At 38.9% G+C, this 25,730-nt stretch overlaps 2 protein-coding genes across 22 annotated transcripts in view; one reads left to right on the forward strand and one right to left on the reverse strand.

Moving 5' to 3' along the window:
- The window catches only part of STAU1 (staufen double-stranded RNA binding protein 1), a 59,414-nt gene extending 54,722 nt beyond the window's left edge, over positions 1–4,692 (forward strand). For all 21 annotated transcript variants that reach the window (XM_043982795.1, XM_043982794.1, XM_043982798.1 and 18 more), the window contains 4 exons: positions 604–923; positions 1,732–1,854; positions 2,822–2,907; positions 3,195–4,692. In XM_043982795.1, the coding sequence (XP_043838730.1) occupies positions 604–923; positions 1,732–1,854; positions 2,822–2,907; positions 3,195–3,210 (545 nt within the window). In that variant the 3' untranslated portion in view covers positions 3,211–4,692. The remainder of the gene's footprint in view (positions 1–603; positions 924–1,731; positions 1,855–2,821; positions 2,908–3,194) is intronic.
- An 8,993-nt stretch (positions 4,693–13,685) lies between these two features.
- Positions 13,686–25,730, reverse strand: part of CSE1L (chromosome segregation 1 like) — a 68,599-nt gene continuing 56,554 nt past the window's right edge. The window contains exons 18-25 of the mRNA XM_043984769.1: positions 25,321–25,471; positions 25,005–25,213; positions 23,378–23,475; positions 23,186–23,271; positions 20,960–21,041; positions 17,895–18,041; positions 16,922–17,153; positions 13,686–15,500 (exon numbers count right to left, since the gene is read on the reverse strand). Of these exons, the coding sequence (XP_043840704.1) occupies positions 15,411–15,500; positions 16,922–17,153; positions 17,895–18,041; positions 20,960–21,041; positions 23,186–23,271; positions 23,378–23,475; positions 25,005–25,213; positions 25,321–25,471 (1,095 nt within the window). The 3' untranslated portion in view covers positions 13,686–15,410. The remainder of the gene's footprint in view (positions 15,501–16,921; positions 17,154–17,894; positions 18,042–20,959; positions 21,042–23,185; positions 23,272–23,377; positions 23,476–25,004; positions 25,214–25,320; positions 25,472–25,730) is intronic.

The raw sequence follows: 25,730 nt of genomic DNA on the forward strand, positions 1-25,730 counted from the left end.
CCTTATGTTCTCTTACCTGCTATACTGAATAGAACAATTTGAATATCTGTTGTTTCATCTTGCCTTCTTTCTTTTCACATTTTTTCTCCTTGCACTAGGAACCTGAAGACCTAAGGTCTAGTCTTGGCTCTCCCACTGGCCTGTGACCTTAGGCAGATCACTTCTCTTTTCAGATGTCATTTTCCATAAAATGAAGTGATTAGATGAGTGAATCTCTTCCCTAGTTCTGCTATTCTAAGTTCTGCATTCTAAGGTCCCATCCAACTCTGACATGCTCTGATATATCCCAATACATCTCAGAGATGAATTAAAAGTTCTTTTTCAGGACCTGTCACCTTCTCTTTCTTGAGTTCTTCATTCCCACCATTTCTTTGTTTCTATTACATCTCTCTGAGATTGTGAGCCAATTTGGCAAACAAGTAGCATTACTGATCCTTGGGTTCATAAAACATCTTAGATATTTATTGGTGCCCGTTCTATACATAACACACATACTCTTCATTCTATATGATTTTGTGTGCATGTTGCCACTTTGCCTTTTGCTTTAATATCTGTCATGCATTCAAGTTTGGATGTTGTAAATTTACATACATGTCTCCCTAGGTAATAAGGAAGATGAATTTAGGATGCCTTATCTCAGTCATCAGCAACTTCCAGCAGGAATTCTTCCCATGGTGCCTGAAGTGGCACAGGCGGTAGGAGTCAATCAAGGACATCATACCAAAGAGTTTACCAGGGTAGCTCCCAATCCCGCCAAGGCAACAGTCACAGCCATGATTGCTAGAGAGCTGTTGTATGGGGGGACTTCCCCCACAGCGGAGACCATTTTAAAGAATAACATCTCCTCAGGCCACGTCCCCCATGGGCCACTCACCAGACCCTCTGAACAACTGGATTACCTTTCCAATGTCCAAGGAATCCAGGTAATTATTTTTGCATCCCGTGTAATTGTCTTTTCATACCTTCCCAGATTGTTGGGGAAAGAGGAACTTGCTAAAGAAATTTAGCATATGCCACAAGGACTAATTATAAAGATTCCATTCTTTAGGGGAGGATACCGAGCTAACTTCTGCCTTGGCATAGACTTATAAAATTTTTTGCTCAGCTTTTAGAGGAGGTACTTTATATTGTGGGTCTGAGAAAGAAAGAATTGTAAAATGTCACATCACTTGGTTTTTGAGGAGTCTAATACCTCTGAAAAAATCGACAAAGCCTTCTGGAGAAACTAAGCCTTTGATTTAGTAGCCTTCTTACAACTTAGCCTTTGAAAGGAGTGGTTTTGATGAAGGTGACATTCTTTGCATATGACATTTTGTTCACCAAGGTGGAGAAATGATTTCAGACCTGGAGAAATTAGCAGAAATTAGGGTCCCTGAGAGGTATTTTTAGGCCCAGAATTGATTGTATATTTGAAGATCTCAGTTTCTTCTCAGCAACAGCAAAGTAGCTTATAGGGACTGATTTGGTGTTAATGCAGGTTGCAGGAGTATATGTGATGGTGAGTAAAAATATTCGTCTCCAGTCCTTGGAAACTCTTTCCTGGCCCAGTCAGGCCTAATAACCAGTATGAAAGATATAGACAGAGTAATGCAGGTGTGATCTCTGCGGCCCAAAGCACTTGTCTCATTTTTCTTAACCTCTTTTGTAGAACTAGCTGAGACTTGCACAGTCATTTTCCTAGTTGTCCTTAAGAATGATCATAATTTTCTTTGTTGTTTTTGCCCTTCTTAGGTGGAGTACAAAGACTTCCCAAAAAACAACAAGAATGAATTTGTCTCTCTCATAAATTGCTCCTCTCAGCCACCTCTGATCAGCCACGGAATTGGAAAGGATGTGGAATCTTGCCATGATATGGTAGGCTAAATCCTTAAGTGGCCTTGCCTATTCTCAGTATGGCCCTTTGGATTGAAAATTAAATCAGTTTTGAGCGGTGAATAACAAAGCCCAAGCCTATCCCACTTATTTCAGCTGGTAGTTGACTTCACATTTTCTTTGAAAATCTACTCTTTATAATTCCACCTCTTTGCAAACTCCTCGTTTATGCAGAACATTACCCCAAGGACACTGTAACTGTATCCTGAGTTTCAGTTGTTCACATTTCTGATTCTGTTTCTCACATAGAATTAATCCACTTTTGACCTACAAATATTTCTCTGGGGCAATTGTTCCTCTTGGTACAAACCTTGCACCAAGACAAGAACTATTTTTTACTGTTTCCTCCTAGTATCTCTTTCTTTTCCTTCTGCACACTGCTTCTCCTGTCATTTGTGACTTTGGGATCAGTTGTCTTGAGTTATAATCCTCTTAGACTAGTGTCTAGCCCTTGGGAACTCTCACCAAAAAGAAGTTTGTCAGTTCCCAACAGTGGCCACTAGCTAGAACACCTGATGCTGGCAGTGAAAGCACTCTTGTACTTTATATTTACCTAAAGAATCTGAGGTTTCCTTAATGTCGGTGTCCCTCTGGCCATACTTTAGTAGGCAGCTTTCATTAGTTGGCACATCTGTAAAAAGAAATTAGACAAAATTTTTTAAATCCTAGCAACAAAATCCCTGGGGATGAGCTTCTTTGAATTTAGGCTGTTCAGGCCTGCACCCCAAGGCAAAGGACCCACCAGAGCTTGTGGCTCACCTTGGACAGTTCCAGGCCACCTTCTTGCCACCATTAGATGGAAAAACGCTGAGTAATGAAGGTTCTTCCTCAAACTAATTTTAAGTGGTTGCTGCCCACCCTGACCATCACAGTCAAAGGGATCTCCATTCCCCACTTTAAGGTTATTGCCCTGTGGTTAATGAGAAATGTCTTTTCTTCCCCTCCCCAGGCTGCACTGAACATTTTAAAGTTGCTGTCTGAGTTGGACCAACAGAATACAGAGATGCCAAGAACAGGAAATGGACCAATGTCTGTGTGAGTGCATTGTTAACTATGGGAAACAAGCCTTTGCTCCCCTTACACTAACTCCAATAGTCCCTTGGGCTTTATCAGATCATCAACTGGGGAGTGATCTTTCTCCCTTTCCCTGGAGAGTACTTTCCCATTTTAAGTAGGAAGTGCCACAATCAGCCTTTGCCATAAGCCCAGAACTACCTGATGGACTTCCTGAATGTGTTGTTTTTTTGTTTGGTCAGGGACTGAATGTATCACATTTCATAACTGGTGCCTCATGACTTCTTTTGTGTGTTTTTTCTCTAAAGGTGTGGGAGGTGCTGAACCTTTTCTGGCCACAAACCACTTTAAACGTTCAACATATATACTGAATATACTGAAACTGCTTTGCAATTTTGGAATTTCTGATGCCTCCAGTGGCGAGATGTGGTGAATGAAGGCAATAGTGATGAGAATGGAGACAAACAGGAGGAGGCTGTGATTGTGAACTCTCATGGTTTCTTCTGGTGGGGCCAGACAGGAGGTGGCAGTGGGGGAGTTCTGACAAGAGCTAAAATCATGCACAAGCTACTGCTTGGATATGTTCATGGAGAAGGAGGGTCAAGTGAAGGGAGATCAACTCTCTGGTCTCCTGCATTGAGTCCTCCTGTCTCAACTAGGAAGTAATTGTTCATCATCCTGGAGTCACATGGTCTTCTTCAGTGCTTTTGTCTTGTGTTTTATAGATGTGTGAAACCAGAAAAGGAAAGCAATCCCCCTTCTCAAACTGGCTAACTCAAACCTTTAGGGACAGACACTGGACAGCAGTGCCTGACAGGCATTAGACTTGACCCAAGTCTGAAAGCACCAGAGAAAATCAAATGCTTCCTATTCAGTGTAACCTGTTATAGAGTGAGTGCTGCAGCCCTTCCATCTTCCTTGTAGTTACTGAAACCATAACCATTGCTTTATCTGAAAACAGTGATACATTTTTTTAGTTTCCTTTTTTGTTTTGATTGAAAACGACACTATACGTTTTTTTTTCATTTGAAAGTTTCTCAATTGTATCTAGTTATATAGCACAGTTTAGAAACTTGTCTGAGACTGACGTTCTCTGTAAACTAACCTGCAAAGATCATATCCATGTATGTGGCTATACATTTTGTTTTTGTCGGAATAGCTTTGCACCATTCCGATGATGCCAATTGTGTGCCATCTAGTTTAATGTCCCAGATGTATATAGAGATATATACCTATCCATATATCTCTCTATATATCTCTCTTTATATAGAACCTTGATGAAGTTGCCCAATGGTTGTGTAAATTGGACATTTTAGGAATTTTAAGCTTTACATGATCATTTGGTTCATTTACTATTTCCTTCTTTGTTGTTGTTGTTAAACACAACAGAACTTAAAATAAATGAATTTTGATCTTTCTTTTTAAACATTATTAAAAAATAAATGTGTGTATATATAGCTCTCTGTGGCACACAGCTTTCACAACACTACAGGATATGATCTCAGTGTAGTGCATATAAAAACTGCAGATTGATTTTCCTTGAGTGCTTTATACTGTTGAATTACATCTCCATGTAGGGCTGAAAAAAATTAACGATGTTTATATATAAAACTGTGTTGCTTTTGATGTTGTGTTATTGTGCACAGAAATGTGTGCAGTAAGTTTTTGCATATGGTCCAGGTAAAAAAGCACGGTCGCCTTGCAAGTTAAGTACTGCTTCAGTTCATTGTTCACGCTGGAAATTTTTTCTCCCCATGGAATGTAAGTAAAACTGAGTGTTTGTCACCAATAAATGGTCATACTAAATTTTTTGGGGTTAATTTATTCTTGTATACTATTGTTGTTGCTGGATTGCTTCCCCCTTCCCTTTCCCTCTTTAGGGGAGTGGAGGGAAGGGTTTGTAATGCTAATGTGATTCAGTCTGGCCAGTAATCAGAAGGTCTGAAATAACTTTATATAAAAACCATTGATCAATAAAATTGCAACTAATGAATCCTGGTAATCTTGAGCAGTGACTAAAAAAGGGGGAATGCAGAAACTTGTTTCTGGATCACAAGCCTCGTGGGTTATTGGACTGTGATGTTAATGGATGTTCAGTTGTAACTGGGGCAGCACAAACTCAGGACAACTTAACTTCCTCCCGTGGCTCTTACTTCTGAAGGTCCTGTTAGTTGCCTTCCTGAGGCCACACCGACACTGGCAGACACTTTCCCTTCCGTACATCTTTTTGGGGCTCGGGAAGGCTCAGGTGTCTCACACAGGCATAGGCCAGATTCTCAGGGGAGGGGAGTAAGCTGTAAGCTGTGCCTTACTTGACACAATGGCACCAAAATGGGGCAGCCCCACTCTCGTCCCTCCTTACTGAATTTGTCCTGGACACCACAATTGCTAGTTACTTATCTACGAATGTGATCTGAAAACATTGCTGAAGATCTTCAATTCAAAAATCAAGTGTGGGTTTTCTTAACTTGGAAGAACAGATTAAGCCACTGAGGGAGCTGTGTTGGCTGCTGTGTTTCTACCCAAAGTCACAAAACCTTACCTTCAAAAGTACAGAGCTATATTGGAAGCTCATCTAGAGAATTAAAATCACCTTCAACTCCATAAGATGTAAGCTTACATTTTTGTATAATGCTGTCAGTTATGAAATAGGTAGAAGATAGTTCATTATTTGATTCCTATTCAAGGTCTTGGATTTATTTTAAAACTGGAAGGACCTTGTTAATACTTTTCACTTACGAAGAATTAAAGTAAACAATAACATGGTGTAGATCCTCTGAGACAGACTGATGATAACACATGGGTGATTACGTGGCAGAGTCTGAGACCTGTCTTGGGTAAATAGTCACCCACACCAAGGAAATGATGGATCATTTAAAGTATCTGAAAACTCCAGATCATTCTGTTTTCACAGATCCTTAGTAAGAGCACATATAGACAGCAATAGGCTATGGCAGAATGTCAGTAGTCTTGCTCTGCTTGACCAGAACTCTACCAGCTCTTTTAACATATAGCATCAGACTATGCCTTTGACAATCCATTGAGCAGATCTTTTCTCTCTTTTCTTGGCTATTTAAACACTTATTTTGGTACTTAATTACAGAAACCATTGGAATGTACTAAATGTCTTCTAAACTATAAAACTGATTTTGAGCATTATATGCAAAATGTATGGTTAAAGGGTTTGTTTTTTTTATTATTTTTGGACAGAACCAGAATTTTGTAAAACAAGTTTAGCATGCTATTTTTCCAAGTTGAGAAGGTTTTACAACTGACTTGCAACCTCTGGGTAATTGGTGTGATAGAGAAAAGTTAAGCTTCAAGAAGGGGTAGGAAGCAGGTCTTATGTGTTTTAGTTAACATATAATAATAATATAGTATTAGATATGGGTAGTGTCTAAGTATTCCCATTTTACAGACGAGTCTGAAGCTCAATGAGGGGAACTGACTTGTTCAGGACCACACAATTATAAAGCAAAAGCTAGAACTTGAACCCAAATCTCTTCAATCCTAGTCTAGTTCTTTTCTGACTATGCTCATTAGGAATGGTAGGTAGGACTGTATCTGTAGCTCTGGGCTGATAGTTTTTTGTTTTTTAAGATTACCTTCATTTTAAAACATACACCTCCCAGGGGCAGCTAGGTGGCACAGTGGATAGAGCATTGGCCCTGGATTCAGGAGGACCTGAGTTCAAATCCGGCCTCTGACACTTAACACTTACTAGCTGTGTGACCCTGGGCAAGTCACTTAACCCCAATTGCCTCACCCCCCCCCCAAAAAAGAACAACATACACCTCCCCTTTCGCCTACCCAATTTGGTTTCTGCTTTTTAAATTCCTAATTATGAGATATTTTAATGAATAGTGTAAATCCCTGGGAGTCACCAAATATAAACTACATTGAACATTTTGCCTCTGCAGAAGGCGATCTCTGTTAAAATGAAGGACTATGGTGATGTTTGAGGTGTGATTATACTGTTCCACTACCTCAGAATCTGCATTTAAGAACTCTCTGAAAACTCCATATTCTGCCACCAGTCATTAGTCCAACTATGGTATTATCTCTGTTAGAAGTGTGTAAACTCAGGGCATCTCCTACCTGAAATGCTGAGTGTTTCTGGTCGTCTCAAGAAACAGAAGGTCAAGAGGAGGGCAACTGTAAGGGCCAGGGGCAGTGGCAGTGGGAGGGGCTGTTACTTGAGGACAGGGAAATGTTAGGACTCTTCTGAGGTGTGTATTATCTTGAAGCGGGAAGTCATCTAATGGAACCCCAGTAAGGCTATGCTTAGAGCTTATAGTTATAGTAGGACTAGATGTTTTTAGAATTTGAAAGACAAAAATATATATTTTTTACATTGGACAATAAAGTTATTTAAGATAGAATGATAGAATCCCAAACTTAGGAGGAGCTACAGAGGCACTGTAAACTGCCAGCAACATCCATCGTTTACCTAGATTCTAACAGAGCATTTAATGGTTTTATTCCATGTTACTGCAAATAAGAGATGTGTAGCCCAAAGTTCAGGTAAGTAGTTTTGGAATTGGTCTGATGTATCCAACGAATGATGGCTGATTCATGGTCTCTCTTGGAATACCTCAGGAATCTCTGCTGGGCCTTCTGCTGTTAATTTTATCCTGGCAGTATTGGCATGCTCCTTGACTTTCTGGGGCACACAAAGCTGGTAGAGGTATCTTTGTATGAGAACATTCAAAAAGATCTTGAACACTGAACTGAATTGAATATGGTAAAATTTAATGGGAATAGGTATTTAAAATCCAAGACGAGGAAGATGTGGCTAGAAAGCAGTTCAACTGAAGGTCAGTGAAAAATAAACTCTCAATGCGGGAATAGGGATTGAGATGGCAGCTCGAAAAAGAAAGCTGTTTCCATTTTAGAGGGCACTAAGAAGGCATGGTGTTCAAGGATAGGGAGGTGCTAGGGTGAGTATACTGCCTTGGTCAGATATCTGGAATTTGGGCATTGAATCTCCAGAGATTCAAGAGAGCCACCAGAGTAGAATAACCAGGATCATGGAGGATCTCAAGATCCTCCAAAATCAAAATTGAAGGAACTGGGGATAACTTTATTATTCAGTCCTTTCAGTCATGTCTGTCAGCTTTGATCTAATTGTGGAATTTTCTTGGCAAAGACAGTGGAGTGGCAGTATTTTAATACCCAGAGAACATAAAGAAAAACACTGAATAAAAGTTGCAGAAACAGGCTCCTAGGAAAACGTCATATAAATTAGTTATCCCAAAGTGAAATGGACTGCTTGTAAAGATAGTGGCTTTCCCTTCACTAAAGATCTTTTGAGCAAAGATGGTCACTGAAAGGTGATAACCTTTTAAGAGTGGCTGGCCTCTGAACAACCAGAATTATAACTGTATTGATGTTTAGATATAGTTAATCTGTGTTTCCTCTAAATCTTTCCAAGCCCAACCTCTCCAGGGCCCAGAATACTGAGATTAGTGGCCCACAGACCTCATACTGTGAAGCATTTTTTTTTGGGGGGAAGGGGCAGGGCAATAAGGGTTAAGTGACTTGCCCAGGGTTACACAGCTATTAAATGTTGGGTCTGAGCCCATATTTGAACTCTGGTCCTCCTAAATCCAGGGCTGGTGTTTTATCCACGGCACCACCTAGCTGCCCCCAATTGTGAAGCATTTATAGCAGTTTTCCTATTCTTAATTGTGCTAGTCACAGACAAATGCAGAACAGGGCTTGGATTCATATGATCCTTCAAGGCCCCTTCAAGTGACATGAACTATCCAGGCCCTAAGCTCCAATATATATTGCACTACATGAGCAACAGAACAAAAAATCGTGGTTCTATTATTGTGGTTTGTTGAATATTGATGAATTTAAGAGAAAGTGTTCGAGTGCTATTTTAAGGTTGATGTTGATGATCTTGGAATGTTCCCTTGAATAAACAAAACCAGTTTGGATGTCATCTTGAATTGGACTTTACCAGTTTACCTTTGAAGTATCTCAAAACTTGCTAAGTAGCTTTGTAAAAGGGCGGGAAATGCAGACTCTGCCCTATCTACCTCACAGGCAATTAATCTGCTGTTGTGGGGAGCATTGAGTTTATTATTGATACCACTTTTATACTTATGTTGATGGCAGGCTTTTGGAATGAGGAATTCTACATGAAATTGTGCACTTCTGTTGTGTAGTTTAGTCTGTCTTCAATTTAATATAATAGCAACAAACACTGCCCTCTTTGTCATTGCCTTCTCCTGAATTTCCTTTAGCTCTTTTCTGTACATTTAAAAAACCTTCACTGGTACTCTTTTCTTCCTTTTTGAACTTTAATTTCTCATCATCTGGTTTGCCTTGGTGTTGCTAGGAGAATCTGGGAAAGGAGGATGGAGAGAGAGATGGAATACATGTAGCCTTGTCTCCCTCTGAGGCCATGGCAAACATCAGCACCCTTGGGATGGAGAGTGGAGACCAACTGTTGAGAACACTGAGAGCTGGCCTCATACGTCCCTGTTATTAATAAGTGTTTCCTGTCTTAGTGAAGGCATCCTATCTTACATGAACAAGATGAAACAGCAGCATCTCATAGAGTAGCAAGGGGTTTCAGTTTAATGTATACTTACTCACCCCTCAGAACTAGACATTTGTTGTACCTGGGGAAACATTGCAGAAGATAACACTTAATAGATTTCCACTCCTAACAATAGATCACAACATGGTCAAAAGTGCTTACGTCATGAGCTTACAATTCCATAGTCCTTATTTGGTAAAGTAAGGATTATATTATCCCATTTCAGAGGTTCAGAAGTAAAGTGACTTACTCATGAATTATGTTAATTAAAAAAACAATAGGAAGCTGTGAAACTGAGAGGAATTGAAGTTAATAGGGCTTAGATCAGGTATCAAACTCTAGGCATGTGGACCACCCCCTCCACCTCACCCCCCCCCCCAACACTGCTGAGTGCTGCCAGAACCAGATTAAAATGTAATTGGGAAATGTTTAACAAAATAAAAATACCATATAACCTTGGTGGTAATTTGAAGTTTTCTAAGTCAAGTTGTGTTTGTGTTTAACACAACTTGTCTAGATGTGTGAGCCATAGGCTAGAAGACAGATGTGGCTTCCAGATAGTTTTGTGCCTAGAGGAAAAATGTGATCTTTGTCTGAGATTTGCAAAACGTGAATGCATAATCACAGGCTCCAGATCAAAGAAGACAAGTGGAAAAGAACAGAACAAACTTCCTTTTGGCACCTTCTTATTTCCCTCCTATCTAAAGGTGAGGGGTTTCTTCTTGTTTTCTTTACTAATAGTATCTACCACAGAGTAGGAACCTAGTGTTTATTGAATAAAATGAAAACTACTCTCCTAAGCTACCACTTGTCAGGTTCTATGAAGGTGTGCATTAACAGTTGTCAATAGGGCAATCCTTGTCCAAAGAGAATTTCTGCACCAAAACTATTCAGTCTGTTACTTAAAAATTTGAAGAGTACTTTTGAAATAGTTCTTCACATTAATTCTGTGTCCATACACATTTAGTTTTTACCATGTCGTATAGCATCTTTAACCCATTTGGTCAGAGTGAAACAAAAGGGTGCTGATTACCTCAGCTGAGATTTAAACAATATGTGGAGGATCTTTATTTGAAGAGCCATCAGAGGTATGGAATGACAACCAAATAACTTGGTTTTCCCCTCAATGACAGGCCAGTAAATAAGGATGCAGAAAGATGCTTTAAGGATACTAGTACATTTTAGAGTTTAAGAGGAGATAGTTGAGGTGTTGTGTACACTGAGAATTAGGGATACCATTAACTCTTGAATAAGGGGCAGCTAAGTGAGTCAGGAAGACCCATCTTCCTGAGTTCACATTTGGATTCAGACACTTACTAGCTGTGTGACCCTGGGCAAGTCACTTCACCCTGTTTGCCTCAGTTTCCTCATCTGTAAAATGAGCTGGAGAAGGAAATGGCAAACCTTTCTAGGATCTTTCCCAAGAAAACTCCAAATGGGGACTGAAAATGACTAAACAAAAAGAGGATTCTAGACTTGGTTCATGTCGTTTCTGTCAATAAAGCCAGTAAAGTGTAACTTCCTAAATAACTTTTCAAACTCACTAGTCTAGTTTCTAGCTTTCCACTGCCTTGGGTAATCACCTTACCTTATGTATAATTACATTCAATTAACAGGACAAAGGCATGTGTTCAATGGGCCTCCTTACTGCCAAAAGCAAAAAACATTCTAAACCTGTCTCACAGAAAATATCATGCTTATTCTAACTTGATATAAGACCATTAGAATTACAAAATACACCTTTTAATTGTGCTACTAAACAGAGTCCTTATATAAATCTGTGCTTGCTTCTAGTGAAGATGAAGTCTGTTGTGGTGTCTCTGGGAAATTAGCAGGGCACCAGGAATCAGCTGGCTGCTTTTCCTCTCTGTAGAAAACATCCTCTAAAGCAGTAAGGTCCACTTCTTTTTTGTTTTTGTTTTTGGTGAGGCAATTGGGGTTAAGTGACTTGCCCTGGGTCACACAGCTAGTAAGTGTTAAGAGGCTGATCTGAACTCAGGTCCTCCTGACTCCAGGGCCAATGCTTTATCCACTGTGTCACCTAGCTGCCCCGGTCCACTGCTACTATAAGTATTAGAAGTGGGCTCATTTATGGCCCAGATTGTTGCTTTTCTCTTGTTCTAATGAACATGGCCTGGCAAATATTTGTCAGGCCCTTCAATTATGCCCCAGGCTTGGCTGCCCAGTCTCTTGCCTGGCTATTTTCTCAGGGTTCTTCAGGTGTCCATTGTCACTGTTGTTTTAAGAATCTACAGGGCAGTGGATAGAGCACCGGCCCTGGATTCAGGAGTACCCGAGTTCAAATTCGACCTCAGACACTTTACACACTTACTAGCTGTGTGATCCTGGGCAAGTCACTTAACTCTCATTGCCCTGGCCCCCACCCACCTCCCAATTCTCAGTTGTGGTCTATTTCCCAAATGTGATCCAACTCAGTTTCATTCAGTCCTAGACCCAGTTCAATGGTCATTAAATATGCACTGATGGTGTTTTAAACAGCATGTTATAATAATCAGTGGCATGTTAAGCTGGTCCATACTAAATAGAAAATAGTTATGTTACAGGGTAGATGCCATGAAGACCAGACTCATAATATGCCACTTGAGAAAGCTGATGGTATCTTTGCCCCTTCAAAATTACATTTCACTGACGGTTACTTCACTGACACAAAAAGAATATGTGTTTAGATTCAAGAAACCCTTAAGATCCATAACACTCTAATGAAGAATTCACACCTTGGGGTGAATCTAAATTAAAGTTCTGTCCAGTGACACTTAAACCCCATCACCATTGGTATAAGTAGTCAATAAACTTCTATCTCTGATCTTATTTGAAATTCAAATCTATTCTTTTTTTCTTTTTCCCCTTGGGTGAGGCAATTGGGGTTAAGTGACTTGCCCAAGGTCACACAGCTAGTAAGTGTTAAGTATCTGAGGCTGGATTTGAACTCAGGTCCTCCTGACTCCAGGGCCAGTACTCTATCCACTACGCCACCTAACTGTGCCCTCAAATCTATTTCTAAAGTGAATACTTGGCTTTACTGATGCTTGATGTTACCCTAAAACCAATGACTGATAAGACTAATCAGGAAAAGGGGACAGCTAGGTGGTACAGTGGATAAAGCACCAGCCCTGGATTCAGGAGGACCCGAGTTCAAATTCTGCAAATACATAAAACTTAAAAGTAGCCAAGAAAAAAATAGCAAGCCCAAGAAATAGAAGGCTGGTAGGCACTGCTGATATTAGACACTAGATTCATCTTTCCCTAGAGGAAATGAAATATTTATATGATAACTGATATTAACAGTAAATACAGATCTTAGAAATAGCCTGTAAAGTATGAAGTAAATTTCTTTTTTTTTTTTTTTGCAGGGCAATGGGGGTTAAGTGACTTGCCCAGGGTCACACAGCTAGTAAGTGTCAAGTGTCTGAGGGCGGATTTGAACTCAGGTACTCCTGAATCCAGGGCTGGTGCTTTATCCACTGCGCCACCTAGCCGCCCCCAGTAAATTTCTTTTAAAAACATTTTTAAGTGTCTAGGTTATTTATCTTAGCACTCTTGACAACTCTATGAGAAGGAACTGGGCAGAGTGGAGAGTTGACCTCAGAATCAGATCTACCTTCAATTTACTCCCTTGACACTGTGCCTCAGCAAGTTTGTAAGTTTTATTCAGTGACCAAGAAAATGCTCTAACCTCATAACGGCTAAATAATTTGTATTGGTAGAAGAAATCTCCTCTACCATTCCTACCTCCCCCCAAAATACTCCCCACTAGTGATTTTAATAAACAAAGTTTTGAGTACAGAGGAAAAGAATGTAAATTAACTGCTTATCTTAGTAGCTATTCTACCCATAAAATTGATTTTTAAAAGCTCTATTCTTTCACACCATTAATATGAAATAAATCGATTTGTTAGAAAAAGGAATTCAAGGTTTCAGATGTTCTGAGAGGTTAAGTATGTTAACAAATATATTGCTCACTGTGCAATTGTCTATTCACTTAATAGCTGACCATAGCTTTGTCATACAGTTTAGGGTTTTCTACCAAGCCAGCAAATGCTCTGTGCCTACTTATACCTCCAATAGTCTCAGCTGTCTAGACTTAGCAGAGGAAAGTGAGATTCCAAAATAGTGAAGCAGCCCTGATGACTATGCTTGTTAGTGCTAGAATCAAGACTAGAGCCCCCAGCCTCCACTTCCAATCCCATGCTGCCAGGTGAGTTATGTTCTAGTTAAAAACACATCACACAGAAAATCTTTTTACTCAGAGTCTGCTTTCTTTTACACAGAATGTTGTAACAAAGTAGACAATATAGGACCTGAAATTTCACTATGATACAGCTTCTGCCAGACATTTTAGAATGATGAATGAAGTCAGCGCTCAGATGTCTACTTTTTAATCAATGGAAGGTGACAAAGCCAGAAGCAGTCTTATTAGACCTGGTGCACACACACTTAAGCTGCTTTAAACGTCTCATTCAAAACTATAAAAACAATAAGCATTAAGAGCAGTAGTAAGCATTTACAAGTCAGGTTGTCTGAGGCTTTATGAAGGTGAAGGCATATCCTTGAATAATTTTCACTAAAAAGTATTAGGGTTAGGTTTAACTGATAGGACCCTGAATATATAATTTTTGCATAAAGTAGATTCCAAACAACATTCACTTAAAAGTACCATAGGGCTAGCGTTGAAACCCTTTTAAAGTTTTGTCCCCTTAATGGAAGCCATAGGACACTTTTATAGTTAAGCTCAGAGAGGTTCAACTCTTGTTCACTTTAAACACTGTTGTCAATAGTATCTCTTAAGATGAAATTGAGCTCAGTTCCTTTCTAAGCATGCCCATCAAAATCCTGAGCGAAATCTTGGGATAGATATAAAGGACAATTGCCAAAGTAGGGATAGAAAGGATGGAAAGAGATAGAGGACACTAATATATCAACTCCAGAAAATTCTATTGGGGTAAAAGCTAAGTTCTTAAAAATCAAGTTATGTCACTGATCTAAAACACAAGGCAGAAAAAGACAACCCAAAACTGACTTCAATTCCTAAAAAATGAATATAAAGGAAAAAGTACCTAGTATCTACACACAGGGCATTGAAGGAGTCAAAAACATTTATCACACATGGAGAAATTCTCACAGCATCCTTGTGAGGTTGGGATAGTATTAGCCCCAATTTGCAAACAGAGAAGCTGAGAAAAATAACTTAATCACCCAGCCCATATTATTGTGGCAACATATCATTGTGGCAATGGTACAAGAACCACTTGAAATAGCTCTACTGGGTTGTTTTTCTTTTAGATAGTCAGTTCTCCTTTAGAGATGGAGAGGAGGTTCTAAGGGACCTGATGATGTATTTCTCGAGGTGATTTCCCCCCCAAGGGATCATTATTACAAAACCCCCAAAGATCATAAGTAAACCTATTCTTCAGCTATTCTGTAATATAGAGTTTAGAGTTTTCTTTATTGCTGACTACACAATTAAAACCATTCACTTTGCACTGCTTGGCAATTTACATAAACAAAATTCTGTATTTATCCACATTTTAAATAAAAGAAGCTAGAGGAAAGACACAGAAAATACAAAATGACAAAAGCATCAAAAAGGAAAAGGCATTTAGTGACAGAATATGACTCTCTACAGCAGTGCTCTCCAGAAAAGTTAAAAGGTTATCCAAACACAGCAAATGTGGATCCCAAAATCAATCCCAAATAATGAACTGCTATATTCCCTTTGAAAGCTGCAAATTGGGAATGGAAAAAGTCACCCACCTCCATTACCTATGATCACACAAACCACCTAATTTACTCAAGTTCTGCTTTAAGTAACATTTAATATCGTTTACAAGATGGATTCTGTGATAATTTCCAAAAGGAGACGCTTGCATCGGTTTATCGAAGCTTGGCTTACAAGTCAATATCCTTTTATAGGAAGCCACTATTGAATTGTTGCCCATCAAACAAATGAAGTTCAGAGCAGTGTTACACTTGCTGCTTGGAGATATCCCTGGAGATACTGTAATGCTTCTGCATTCAGACTAGTGCTCACCATTGAAGGAACCTTCAAAAACAAGAAAAAGAGAATTTCATTGTAGACAACAGGACTCTCATGCCACAACATTAGTTCATATCTATGTTGTTAATAACATCAGGAAACCTTGTTGTAAACTCATTCTTTTGGCTACCAAAAGAAATGTAAACAGGGAGATTAGCTAGTAAGTAAATGACACGGGCATTAACTCCCCTGAAGGTATGGTTCTGCTTACCATCAACCATGCTGCTTTCTACTTGTACATACACATCATTCCAATGGTACTAGCTGTCCCCTCTAATACCATTTTGCCTAATGTTGTGTTATGTAGGATATGCATACACTGGGGTTTTAAGGTAATCTAATTATGTATTAATAGCCTGAGATCTGACAAGGCAAACTTATGCTTTACAAATAAATGTCCACAACAATGTATCCTGGGGAACAGCAACATGCTGTGTGAATTAGTACAGTCATAAATAAAACTGTGACTTGGTTATTAATGGGAGGAAACCACATTTTATAGAAGAACTGAGCTGAGACTTAGTCTCATTTCTTTCTATACTACCTGCCTTATCTGATTGAGATGTGTGTGTACACTTGTAAAGATCTAGATATTGACCCTGAGAACTTGAGTAGGGTGCGCTATTTCTGTGCAAAGACTTAATCACCTGCCTAATACTTATTGCTCCAGGGGCAGCTAGGTGGTGCAGTGGATAGAGCATCCACCCTGGAGTCAGGATTGCCTGAGTTCAAATCCGCCCTCAGACACTTAACACTTACTAGCTGGGTGACCCTGGGCAAGTTACTTAACCCCAATTACCTCACTAAAAAAAAAAAAAAAAAAACCAACAAAAAAAAAACCTTACTGCTCCTTAGTATAGATCATCTGGGTATAAAGAAAAAAAAAATTTTTTAAAGGAAACTGCAACTAAAGACCACTGAAATGGAATTATAGTTCAAAAACTGAAGGCATTTCTCCCTGATCCATAAATTTAATACTAAACATGTGAGAGTTGACAGAAATCTCTATATTTCAGGAAGACTATCTGGAGTTTTTCTGGGCCAGGAGTAAATATAATATAAAAACCAAGTAATTCAAGAGTTTATCCTTAGCACTTTTCTGCAAAACATCTCCTAATCATTCAAAATAACATCCTCAGGGCAGCTAGGTGGCGCAGTGGATAGAGAACCGGCCCTGGATTCAGGAGGACCTGAGTTCAATTCCGGCCTCAGATCCTTAAACACTTACTAACTGTGTGACCCTGCACAAGTCACTTAACACCAACTGCCTCACCAAAAAACCAAAAAAAACCCCTTCAATTATAGGTGTGGGGGAGTTGGGGGGAGGGGAGAAAGAGCTCTATTCCCTTCCAATTCAACAAAAATAAAACTGGTGAAGAACTGCAGTGTAAATAGTTTTCTCTTTTCACAAAACAAGTGATACCTACCCGTCCTGGACATGCAGTAGACAATTTATGAAGAGATTGTGCCAGGTGGATTTTGGGATTATTCACCAATTGACCTACAGGATCATGCTCTTTTTTGCCAGCAAAGGCAAGCTGAGAGAAAGCAGTCTGGTATCCTGGTGTATCTTCAATATCAATAAAATGTTCTTCATCAGGGATTGTGTCATCTTCAGGTAATTCAAAAAGGCCAATAAGAGATTGCAATAAAGGTGTCCTAGAAGAGATATTGGAAGAAAGTAAAGATCACGAATGAAAGGCAGACTGATTAAGTTTGATTAAAACAAACAAAAAAAAATTGGAAAATACAAATTAAGACTTGAGTATTAGCAATTCCTCTGAAAATCAGAATAAACTCTAAGACCTGGAAAGGACATAAATCATACTCCTAGGGAAGGTCCATGTAGGAAGGGATTACATTTTACTGATATATATATATAGTTGTTTATGAGGATCTACCTAGTGCAGTGGATAGAGTACAGGGATTGGAATAAGGAAGACTTGCTTTCCTGAATTCAAACCTGACCTCTAACACTTCCTAGCTATGTGGTCCTGTCCAATGAGCTGGTGAACGAAATGGCAGACCCCTCCAGTATCTCTGCTAAGAAAAACCCAAATAGGTCACAGAGAGTTGGACCCAACTGAATACAACTGAACATGGCTATATTACCTCCTCAGTGTCTCATTAAAACAGTGTATAGTAGGCAATTCAGAAATGATTATTGAATTTTAATCACTTAATTTGATGCCATCATTTTACAGATGAGGTAACTGAGGTTCTAAGAAAAATTACTTTCCTGAGATCGTAGAGCAAATTAGCGTTTAGAGTAAGGGATGTAGAAACCAGGTCTCCTGAACTGCAATTTGGAATTCTTTCCAAAACTTTATCTAAACAATTTTATGGTCATAAAGACAAGTAGGAGTAATAATGAAAATACATTTAGATCTCTGTACTTACCAAAGCTTTGTGTACTCAGTATCCATCATTGGAGGACATTCCGTTAGTAATTTAGTTATGCCAACAGCACAGATCTTCTTTTCTACTTGTCCAGAAACTTTCTGTATTTCAGGAATAATGATTTTCTCCAAGACCATTCCAAACATTCTGTTAAAATAAAGATGTACTCTGTATCTTTTTTTTTTGGGGGGGGGGGGGAGGGAGGAGGCAATTGGGGTTAAGTGACTTGCCCAGGGGCACACAGCTAGTAAGTGTCAAGTGTCTGAGGCCAGAGTTGAACTCAGGTCCTCCTGAATCCAGGGCTGGTGCTTTATCCACTGAGCCACCTAGCTGCCCCTTGTATCAGTATTAAAGTAGAACACAATGCTGAAAAAATAAAGCAAAATGTTTTGGCATAATTTTTGTGCCAGTGTTGAAAGTAACAAAAGAAGCCCCAAAATTATTCTTTCTACCAGCAAGAACAGAGGTTTTTAGTTCCTGGGATTTGACCCATAAGTAAAAGACCAAAAGGTTGTCTTTGGCTAATCAACACCAATATTTGAAAATAAACAATGATCAGTATTAATCAGGACTCTTTAACAAATTAATTCTCTAAAGTAAGTATTAATAACATTTTTATCACAGTCCAATTTACTCCATAACTTAAATTACATCATTAGCTACATTGGGAATCTACTTGGAAATGAACACAAAGCTCTAACACCCTAACAAAATAAGATAGAATGAGATAACTGTGGGGCTCCAGAATAATTTCTTATAGGGTCTCTTCCTTATAACACATCTTCAAGGACATTGGGGAAATCAAATTATGGTAGCCAAGGTGTCAAATTAGTGAGCAAATCCCAGGACACAAAAATCCTACAAAATGGATCTGTTAAGTTTAAGAGAGCTAGTCTCTCATTTTCCTGCCAACTTTTGGATGGATGTGATGATAATACTCTAAGAACTGAAGTTATATGAATACTCAAGTAAAGTAGAAGGTAAGGTAGAATTACGGCTACAGCTAAGAGAAAGAAGAAGTTAAAATCCAAAAAGGAGGTGGAATAGAGTTAGGGAGAAGATGGATGTCTAAGTGCAAAACCTACCATGAATAAAAACCTTAAGGCTTAACATGAGTTATTTAGGTTTGGGGGAAGGGAAGAGGATTATACATATATACCCACCTTTCCCCCACTCCCCTCCTCCACTTATATGAGCAAATGGCTTGAAGAAGAATGGTATTTGCTATAAGGAGAGCTGGTGCAAGGAGGAGATGATGCATGTGGACATGAGAGAAAAGAAAAAATAAGAAGCCCTGTGTCAGGTAGGCAGTTGTCAAGTATTTATTAAATGCCTACTATATTCCAGGAATTGTGTCAAATGCTAGGGGTACAAATAAGACCCTCAGGATACAGAACCTACCCGTAGAAAGCTCACATCCTACTATGGAAGATAACACGTAATTAACTAGGTCCTCATACAAGCTATGTACAGAACACATGGTAATCTCAGGGCGGAGATATGAGCTGAATCTTGAAGGAATCTAGTGGAAATAGGAGGCAAGAGTGAAGGAGCAAAGCAGTCTAGACATAGGGGACAGCCAGGAGAGGCAGTGTGTGTATAAGGAATAGCACATATAGTCAGATCATATTAGAATGAGTGGAAGGGAGTACAATTCAAGACTGAAAAGGGCAAGAAAGGACTAGATTATAAAGAGTATAAATGCCAGAGGACTTTATAGCTGATCCTGGATAAGAGGGAGCTGATGGAGTTTACTGAATTGGAAGTGGGAAGGACCAGGGAGGAAACCTGATCCACACATTATAAAAATCACATTGCCAACTGAGCAGAAGATAGACTGGAGCAGTAAAAAACATGGCAAGGAGGCCAATCAGGAAGCTACTGCAATGGTCCAAGTGAAAGGGCAATGTGAGTCCAATCTATAGTGGTGGCTGTGTGAGGGGAGACAAAAGGAAGAACATGAGAAGGCTGGGGAAAAAATAAAACTTGGCAGCAGATTGGCAATGTGGATGAATGAGTGAGGAGTGGACAACAGAGGGTGAAAGCCAAGATTTTTGGGAGGATGGTGGCACCCTAGATGATAGTACAGCTCTGAAGAGGGAAAGATTGGGGGGGGGGGGTAAGGCAAGTGACTTGCCTAGGGTCACACAGCTAGTAAGTGTCAAGTGTCTGAGGCTGAATTTGAACTCAGGTCCTCCTGAATCCAGGGTAGGTGCTTTATCCACTGTGCCACCCAGCTGCCTAAGAAGTGAAGATTTTAAGGGAAAAGATATTGAGTTGTTTTGGACATGTTGAATTTGAGATGCCTACAAGACACCCAATTTAAGATGTCCAAAAGGCAACTGGTGAGGCATGACTAGCTCAGTAAAGAGACTAGGACTGTTTTTAACTTCCATTATATCTTCAGCAGAGTCCCCAGAACATTACAGGTGCTTAATAAATGCTTGTTGATTCAGTAATTATATAGCACCTTCAGAGATTACAATTGAATCCATGGGAGCTGATGAAAACACCAAGAGCTATAGTATAGAGCAGAAAGATAAGGGGGCCAGGCTGGAACCTTATGGGATACTCAAGGTTGGGGGGTGTGACATGAAAAACCACCAAGGGAGTCCAAGAAGAGGTGATGAAAAAGACAGGAGGAGAACAAGGAAAGAGGAGTGTCATGAAAAACCTGAAAGGAGAAAATGACCAACAGAATCAAAAGTTGCACAGGACAAAACAGATGATAACCCCATGAATGAAGACATTTGGCATGCCATATTCTCATGACTAAGCCTAGTTACGTGAGGCAATAACCCTTAGGAAGGGACAGGGTATGGACCTGTGATTTAAGCAATTGCTTAGATGGATCTTTCAAACTCTTAATTTCTGTTATTCTTTGATAATGACCTGCTATGGGAGGTGGTTACAACCAGAACACTGGTTTAAGGGCTAACAAAATCACATATCATCCCTTTTCTGGGTATTTTTAAAAAATGATAAAAAGCAAAAATAATCAAAGAGAGTGGTTAGAAACTTAAAATACACTGAATGTCAAGTAAACACATTACAATTATACTTACTTTGGCTGTATGCTGTCAAAGATCTCTTGAAGTGCTAGTGCCCCATATTTTATGCAGTATAAATTAATAAAGACTAAGAAACCTGTTGAGAAAAAATGTTTAATGGTGATCATTTTAGACTGGCTCATAGTGAGGGAGAGGGGAATGTAGAAAACATGAGTCTAGAAGTACACAAAAGTCATCTTAAACTTCAGTGACACTTTGGCTAAAGTATAAACACCACTAACTGTTCACCTAATAATGGAATTTCATGCTGTAGATGTCTGGAGGTTATCTTAAATTAAAAACCTATTATATATGGGTATGGGGAATTCACAGGGTCATAGGACTCCTTCATTTTACATATCAAGAAAGTGAACCGCAAAAGGTTAAGTGACTATTCCTTGATCATGGAAGACTCATTCCTACAGTTCCCATCCCTCTTGAGGCAACCATCTTTTGTCTCTATCAGAATTTCTAGGGAGTAAAGAATCCTGAGAGGTTGTCTTCTCTTGTTCAATCACAGCCTTAAAGTGATTATAATATGTCAGGCCTCAATGTTTTCAAACCCTCTCCTACGATTTTCAAAGAACTTAGAGCTAGAAAACATCTTATGATATCAACTATTAAAACTCCTTTATTTTATAAAATGAGGAAACTAAATGCCCTGAATATGGTGAAATCCCCTAGGAAACAGGGAGTAGGGCTAGTTTCTGAATCTAGAGCCTCTGCCTACAAAGCAGGAATTTCTCCTACTACCACATGGCTGCCTAAAGCCACCACTGTGGTCAGATGTATTTAAGTGCCCAGAGTTCACACAAGGTTGTATTCTCCCAAAGAAACAAGTGTTACAAACAGTGGTCAGATACTGTTGAAATAATATTACTACTTCAAGCCTGTTATATTATAAAAAAGCTCTGTGGCTGGTATGGTAACCTAACCACTAGTTTTAACACTATTTCTATGGGAAAATCTATTCTGAGTTCTAAGTAACTACTAAAAAAAAAGATACACAATTGCCAGACCCCAAAATACCACAAGTCCACAGAACATTCTTGGTCTTAGCTCCAATAGCCTCCAATTTACACAACTCTCTATGGTTTGCAAAATACTTTTCTCCAAATGTTAACAGTTAAGTAATACAAAAACTTTGAAAAATCTGAGGGTAGGGCAGCTAGATGGCACAGTGGATAGAGCACTGGCCCTGGAGTCAGGAGTACCTGAGTTCACATCTGGCTTCAGACACTTAACACTTACTAGCTGTGTGACCCTGGGCAAGTCACTTAACCCCCATTGCCTTACTTAAAAAAAAAAAATCTGACAGTAAACAGGTTTGGAAAAGGTGATGAGATTGGGGGGGGGGGGTGGGGCGGGGTGGCAATGAGGGTTAAGTGACCGGCCCAGGGTCACACAGCTAGTAAGTGACAAGTGTCTGAGGCCAGATCTGAACTCAGGGCCAACGCCCTATCCACTACGCCACCTAGCTGCCCCGAAGGTGAAGAGATTTGTCCTCACATTTATAGAGATGGTAGGGCCAGGAGCTGAAATTGAAAGCAGGCCTTCTAATGCCAAGACTTTTCCCCCCATGTGACATCAATGAATCTATTAAAAACCGGGGGAGGGGTGGTGGTGGTAGAGCTAGGTGGCGCAGTGGATAGAGCACCGGCCCTGGAATCAGGAGGACCTGAGTTCAAATCCGGCCTCAGACACTTAACACTTACTAGCTGTGTGACCCTGGGCAAGTCACTTAACTCCAATTGTCTCAATTAAAAAAAAAAAAGAGAGAGAGAAAAACTGGGATAGGTCAAGAAAGATGAATGCAGGGAGGCAGGAAAATTTTTAGGACAAAATAAAGAGAAACTAAATTTAAAAAAATATAAACATGAAATTTATAAAAGTTTTGATTTTGTAAATAATTCTCTGTTCCTGTTCTGTGTAGATAAAATTTTCATGTTTGATGTTTGTCAAGTACAGAAAAATAAAAACAAATTATAAAATCTTGTATTTAAAGAAAAATGTGAATAGCTAGAATAACAATTTTCTCATAGAAGCACTATTCAAAGGATCATAAGCTATCCAACAGGGATTTCTAACAATAATCTAAGAATTCACATCCCATGAAGCATGGGGTTCATGTGTTATGTGTTCAGTAAATAAGATTATTTATACTAACGATTTCTAGTAATTTTTCTACCTTAAAAAAATTTTCTGTACATCACCAAAATACCTAGAGGTCTCTTTACTTACTCTTGATAAACTTGGTGGTTTTGGAATTCTGAAGTCTTTGGAACAGCAAAATGAAGATTTGCTTTCTGTACTGGTCAACTGACTCCCTAGTGAATAGAATAAAAGTATGACATTATTGAAACAGCTTTATTATCTTTCTTAACATCAAGTGAAGAAGTTATCAAACACAAATAGAACTGTAGTGATACTCACGGAGGCATATGCTCAATAATACTGTTGAGAAGAAAGAAACCTTGGTGATCATTTGCTTTAGAAGCAATAAGCTTCTGGAAAACACCTAGTAATCCAGGCTGGAAAAAAAAAAAAGAGAGAGGGAGGGAGATAGATCACAATTAAATAAAACAGCTCAGGAAAAAAATGCACTTCTTTTTTCTGCATATATGTTAAATTTCATCAACTTGTTAAAAGGATGATTCATGCTAAGAAAACAGGAACTTTAACATTAATGTTGTTCAAATGCAATGAAAATATTGTATTTAACATGAATGAACTAGGCTTCTGATGTAATTTTAAAAAGATAATCTTGGGCAGCTAGGTGGCACAGTGGATAGAGCACTGGCCCTGGATTCAGGAGGACCTGAGTTCAAATCCGACCTCAGATACTTGACACTAGTTGTGTGACCCTGGGCAAGTCACTTAACCCCAACTGCCTCACTATTAAAAAAAAAAAAGATAATCTTGAATGACATCACCTTTATAATTTAAATCTATCACACCTCCCATCATGAGACCACAAATCTATTATCAAAGACCAAAACAAATCTATCCTCATGGGTTCAATTTCTGTGCCAACAGCTAGAACACAGACTCAATCCATGAAGTGTTCAACCTCCCAATAAGCCATTCTTTGTCACATAGCCTCCAATCTGTGCATCAGAAGGTCCATCTTTTGCCTATGAACATCACATTGTAGAACGGTTTATCCCACTGGGAAAATCCAAAGGCTTTCATGCCACTTACTAATTTTTCTTACTAACTCACACTCTTCATAATTACTTAACTATCTTACAATTAACAATGCATTTACTAAATTTACAATGACCCTGCAGATATTATAAGTCCTTTTATCTCCATTTTGCCAAAGTAGAAACAGAGAGGTTAAGTGACTCGCCCACCATCACACTCCTAGTAAGTGCCTCTAACCTAGGTTTTCTGGCTCATGTGTGGTGTTCTTTCCACTACATATCACTATATGGTACCACCTAAAGAGTATGGACAAGGGAGAAAAAATGCTGTGAAACTCTAAGCCCTTTTAGCCAATAGGTAATAATTTCATTAAAAAAAAAAGTTTGGCTGGTAAGGTCAAAACTGTTCTTTTTATCATTTTCTCATAGGAATACAGATGTAGAGCATGAAAGTACCTTAGAGGTCACCCATACAGTGATGAACGTGAAGCCTTGGGACCTTAAGTCATTCCTGCAAGGTCGGTCAGTCAGTACTTAGCAAAAGCCAAGATTCAAAACTCAGCTCTTCTGACTGCAGGTGCAGCTACTGAGGCTATTTTTAAAATAACCTGATTTTTCAAAATGGAGATCTCTTACTACTAACTTTTCAGGTGTTAAGAGTATGTATATTTTAATAATCTAGATAAAAATAACTCCATCTATAGTGTTTTTTAAAATTACAAAGCACTTTTCTCACAAAACACTTGAAGAAAATAATGCAAGTATTACTGAAGAGAAGAAACAAGAACCTACATTAATATTATTTATTGATTCAATGTAACTCATCTTAAAAAACAAACAAAAAAATAATAAAAATAAAAACATACTTTATTTTGATAAAGCTAGCTTTAGAGGACAAAATTAATCCAACTTACAATTTTATCTGCTGCAGCACTTGCTATCGTATTTGAACCTTTTTCCAAAAATGCCTGGAGGAGCCTCACCAGTGGAGGAATGTTTCCTGCTCTTTCCCACAGCACTGGCTGGAGGAGGTGAGGAAACAAGGCCATGTAGGAAGATGGAATGCCATTTTTGTGTGTTTCCAGAAGCAAAGACATCACTTGAAACACATACGGAATAAACTCTATTTGATGGAAGAAACAATATTTGTATTAAAATCAACATATCAACCACATCTCACAACCATCATTCCTACTCCCTTATTCAGCAGAGGAGCTTGCACTAGCTTACCTTGTACATCATTTTGCAGAATTTCTGTAAATACCATAAACAAAGCCTCCTCAAAGTTTACGACAGCAGCAGGGTTGGCTTTGCAAGTTATCCTTATGGATAAACATATTGCCTCAAACATGTAATGATTAAAGTGAGGTTTGCTTGGGTTCTGAAATAGAAAATAAAACCAATGCAAATTACTTTATTGTTAGTATTTAGATAGCTATCTTAAACTGCTGATAGTTTTGAGATGAAGTGTCTTTATTTCATATTATTATAATAGCCCAAGTTATATATTATATTTTATAAGCTGTATTTTACAGCTTACAAAAGACTTTCTTGGGCAACAGTAATTACAAGTATTTTTACAGATGAAAAACTGAGGTTTAAAGGGAAAGGACACTCCACAGCAGAGCCAGAATTTAGAA

The sequence above is a fragment of the Dromiciops gliroides genome, chromosome 2, assembly GCF_019393635.1.
Source record: "Dromiciops gliroides isolate mDroGli1 chromosome 2, mDroGli1.pri, whole genome shotgun sequence".
Classification (NCBI taxonomy): Eukaryota; Metazoa; Chordata; class Mammalia; order Microbiotheria; family Microbiotheriidae; genus Dromiciops; species Dromiciops gliroides.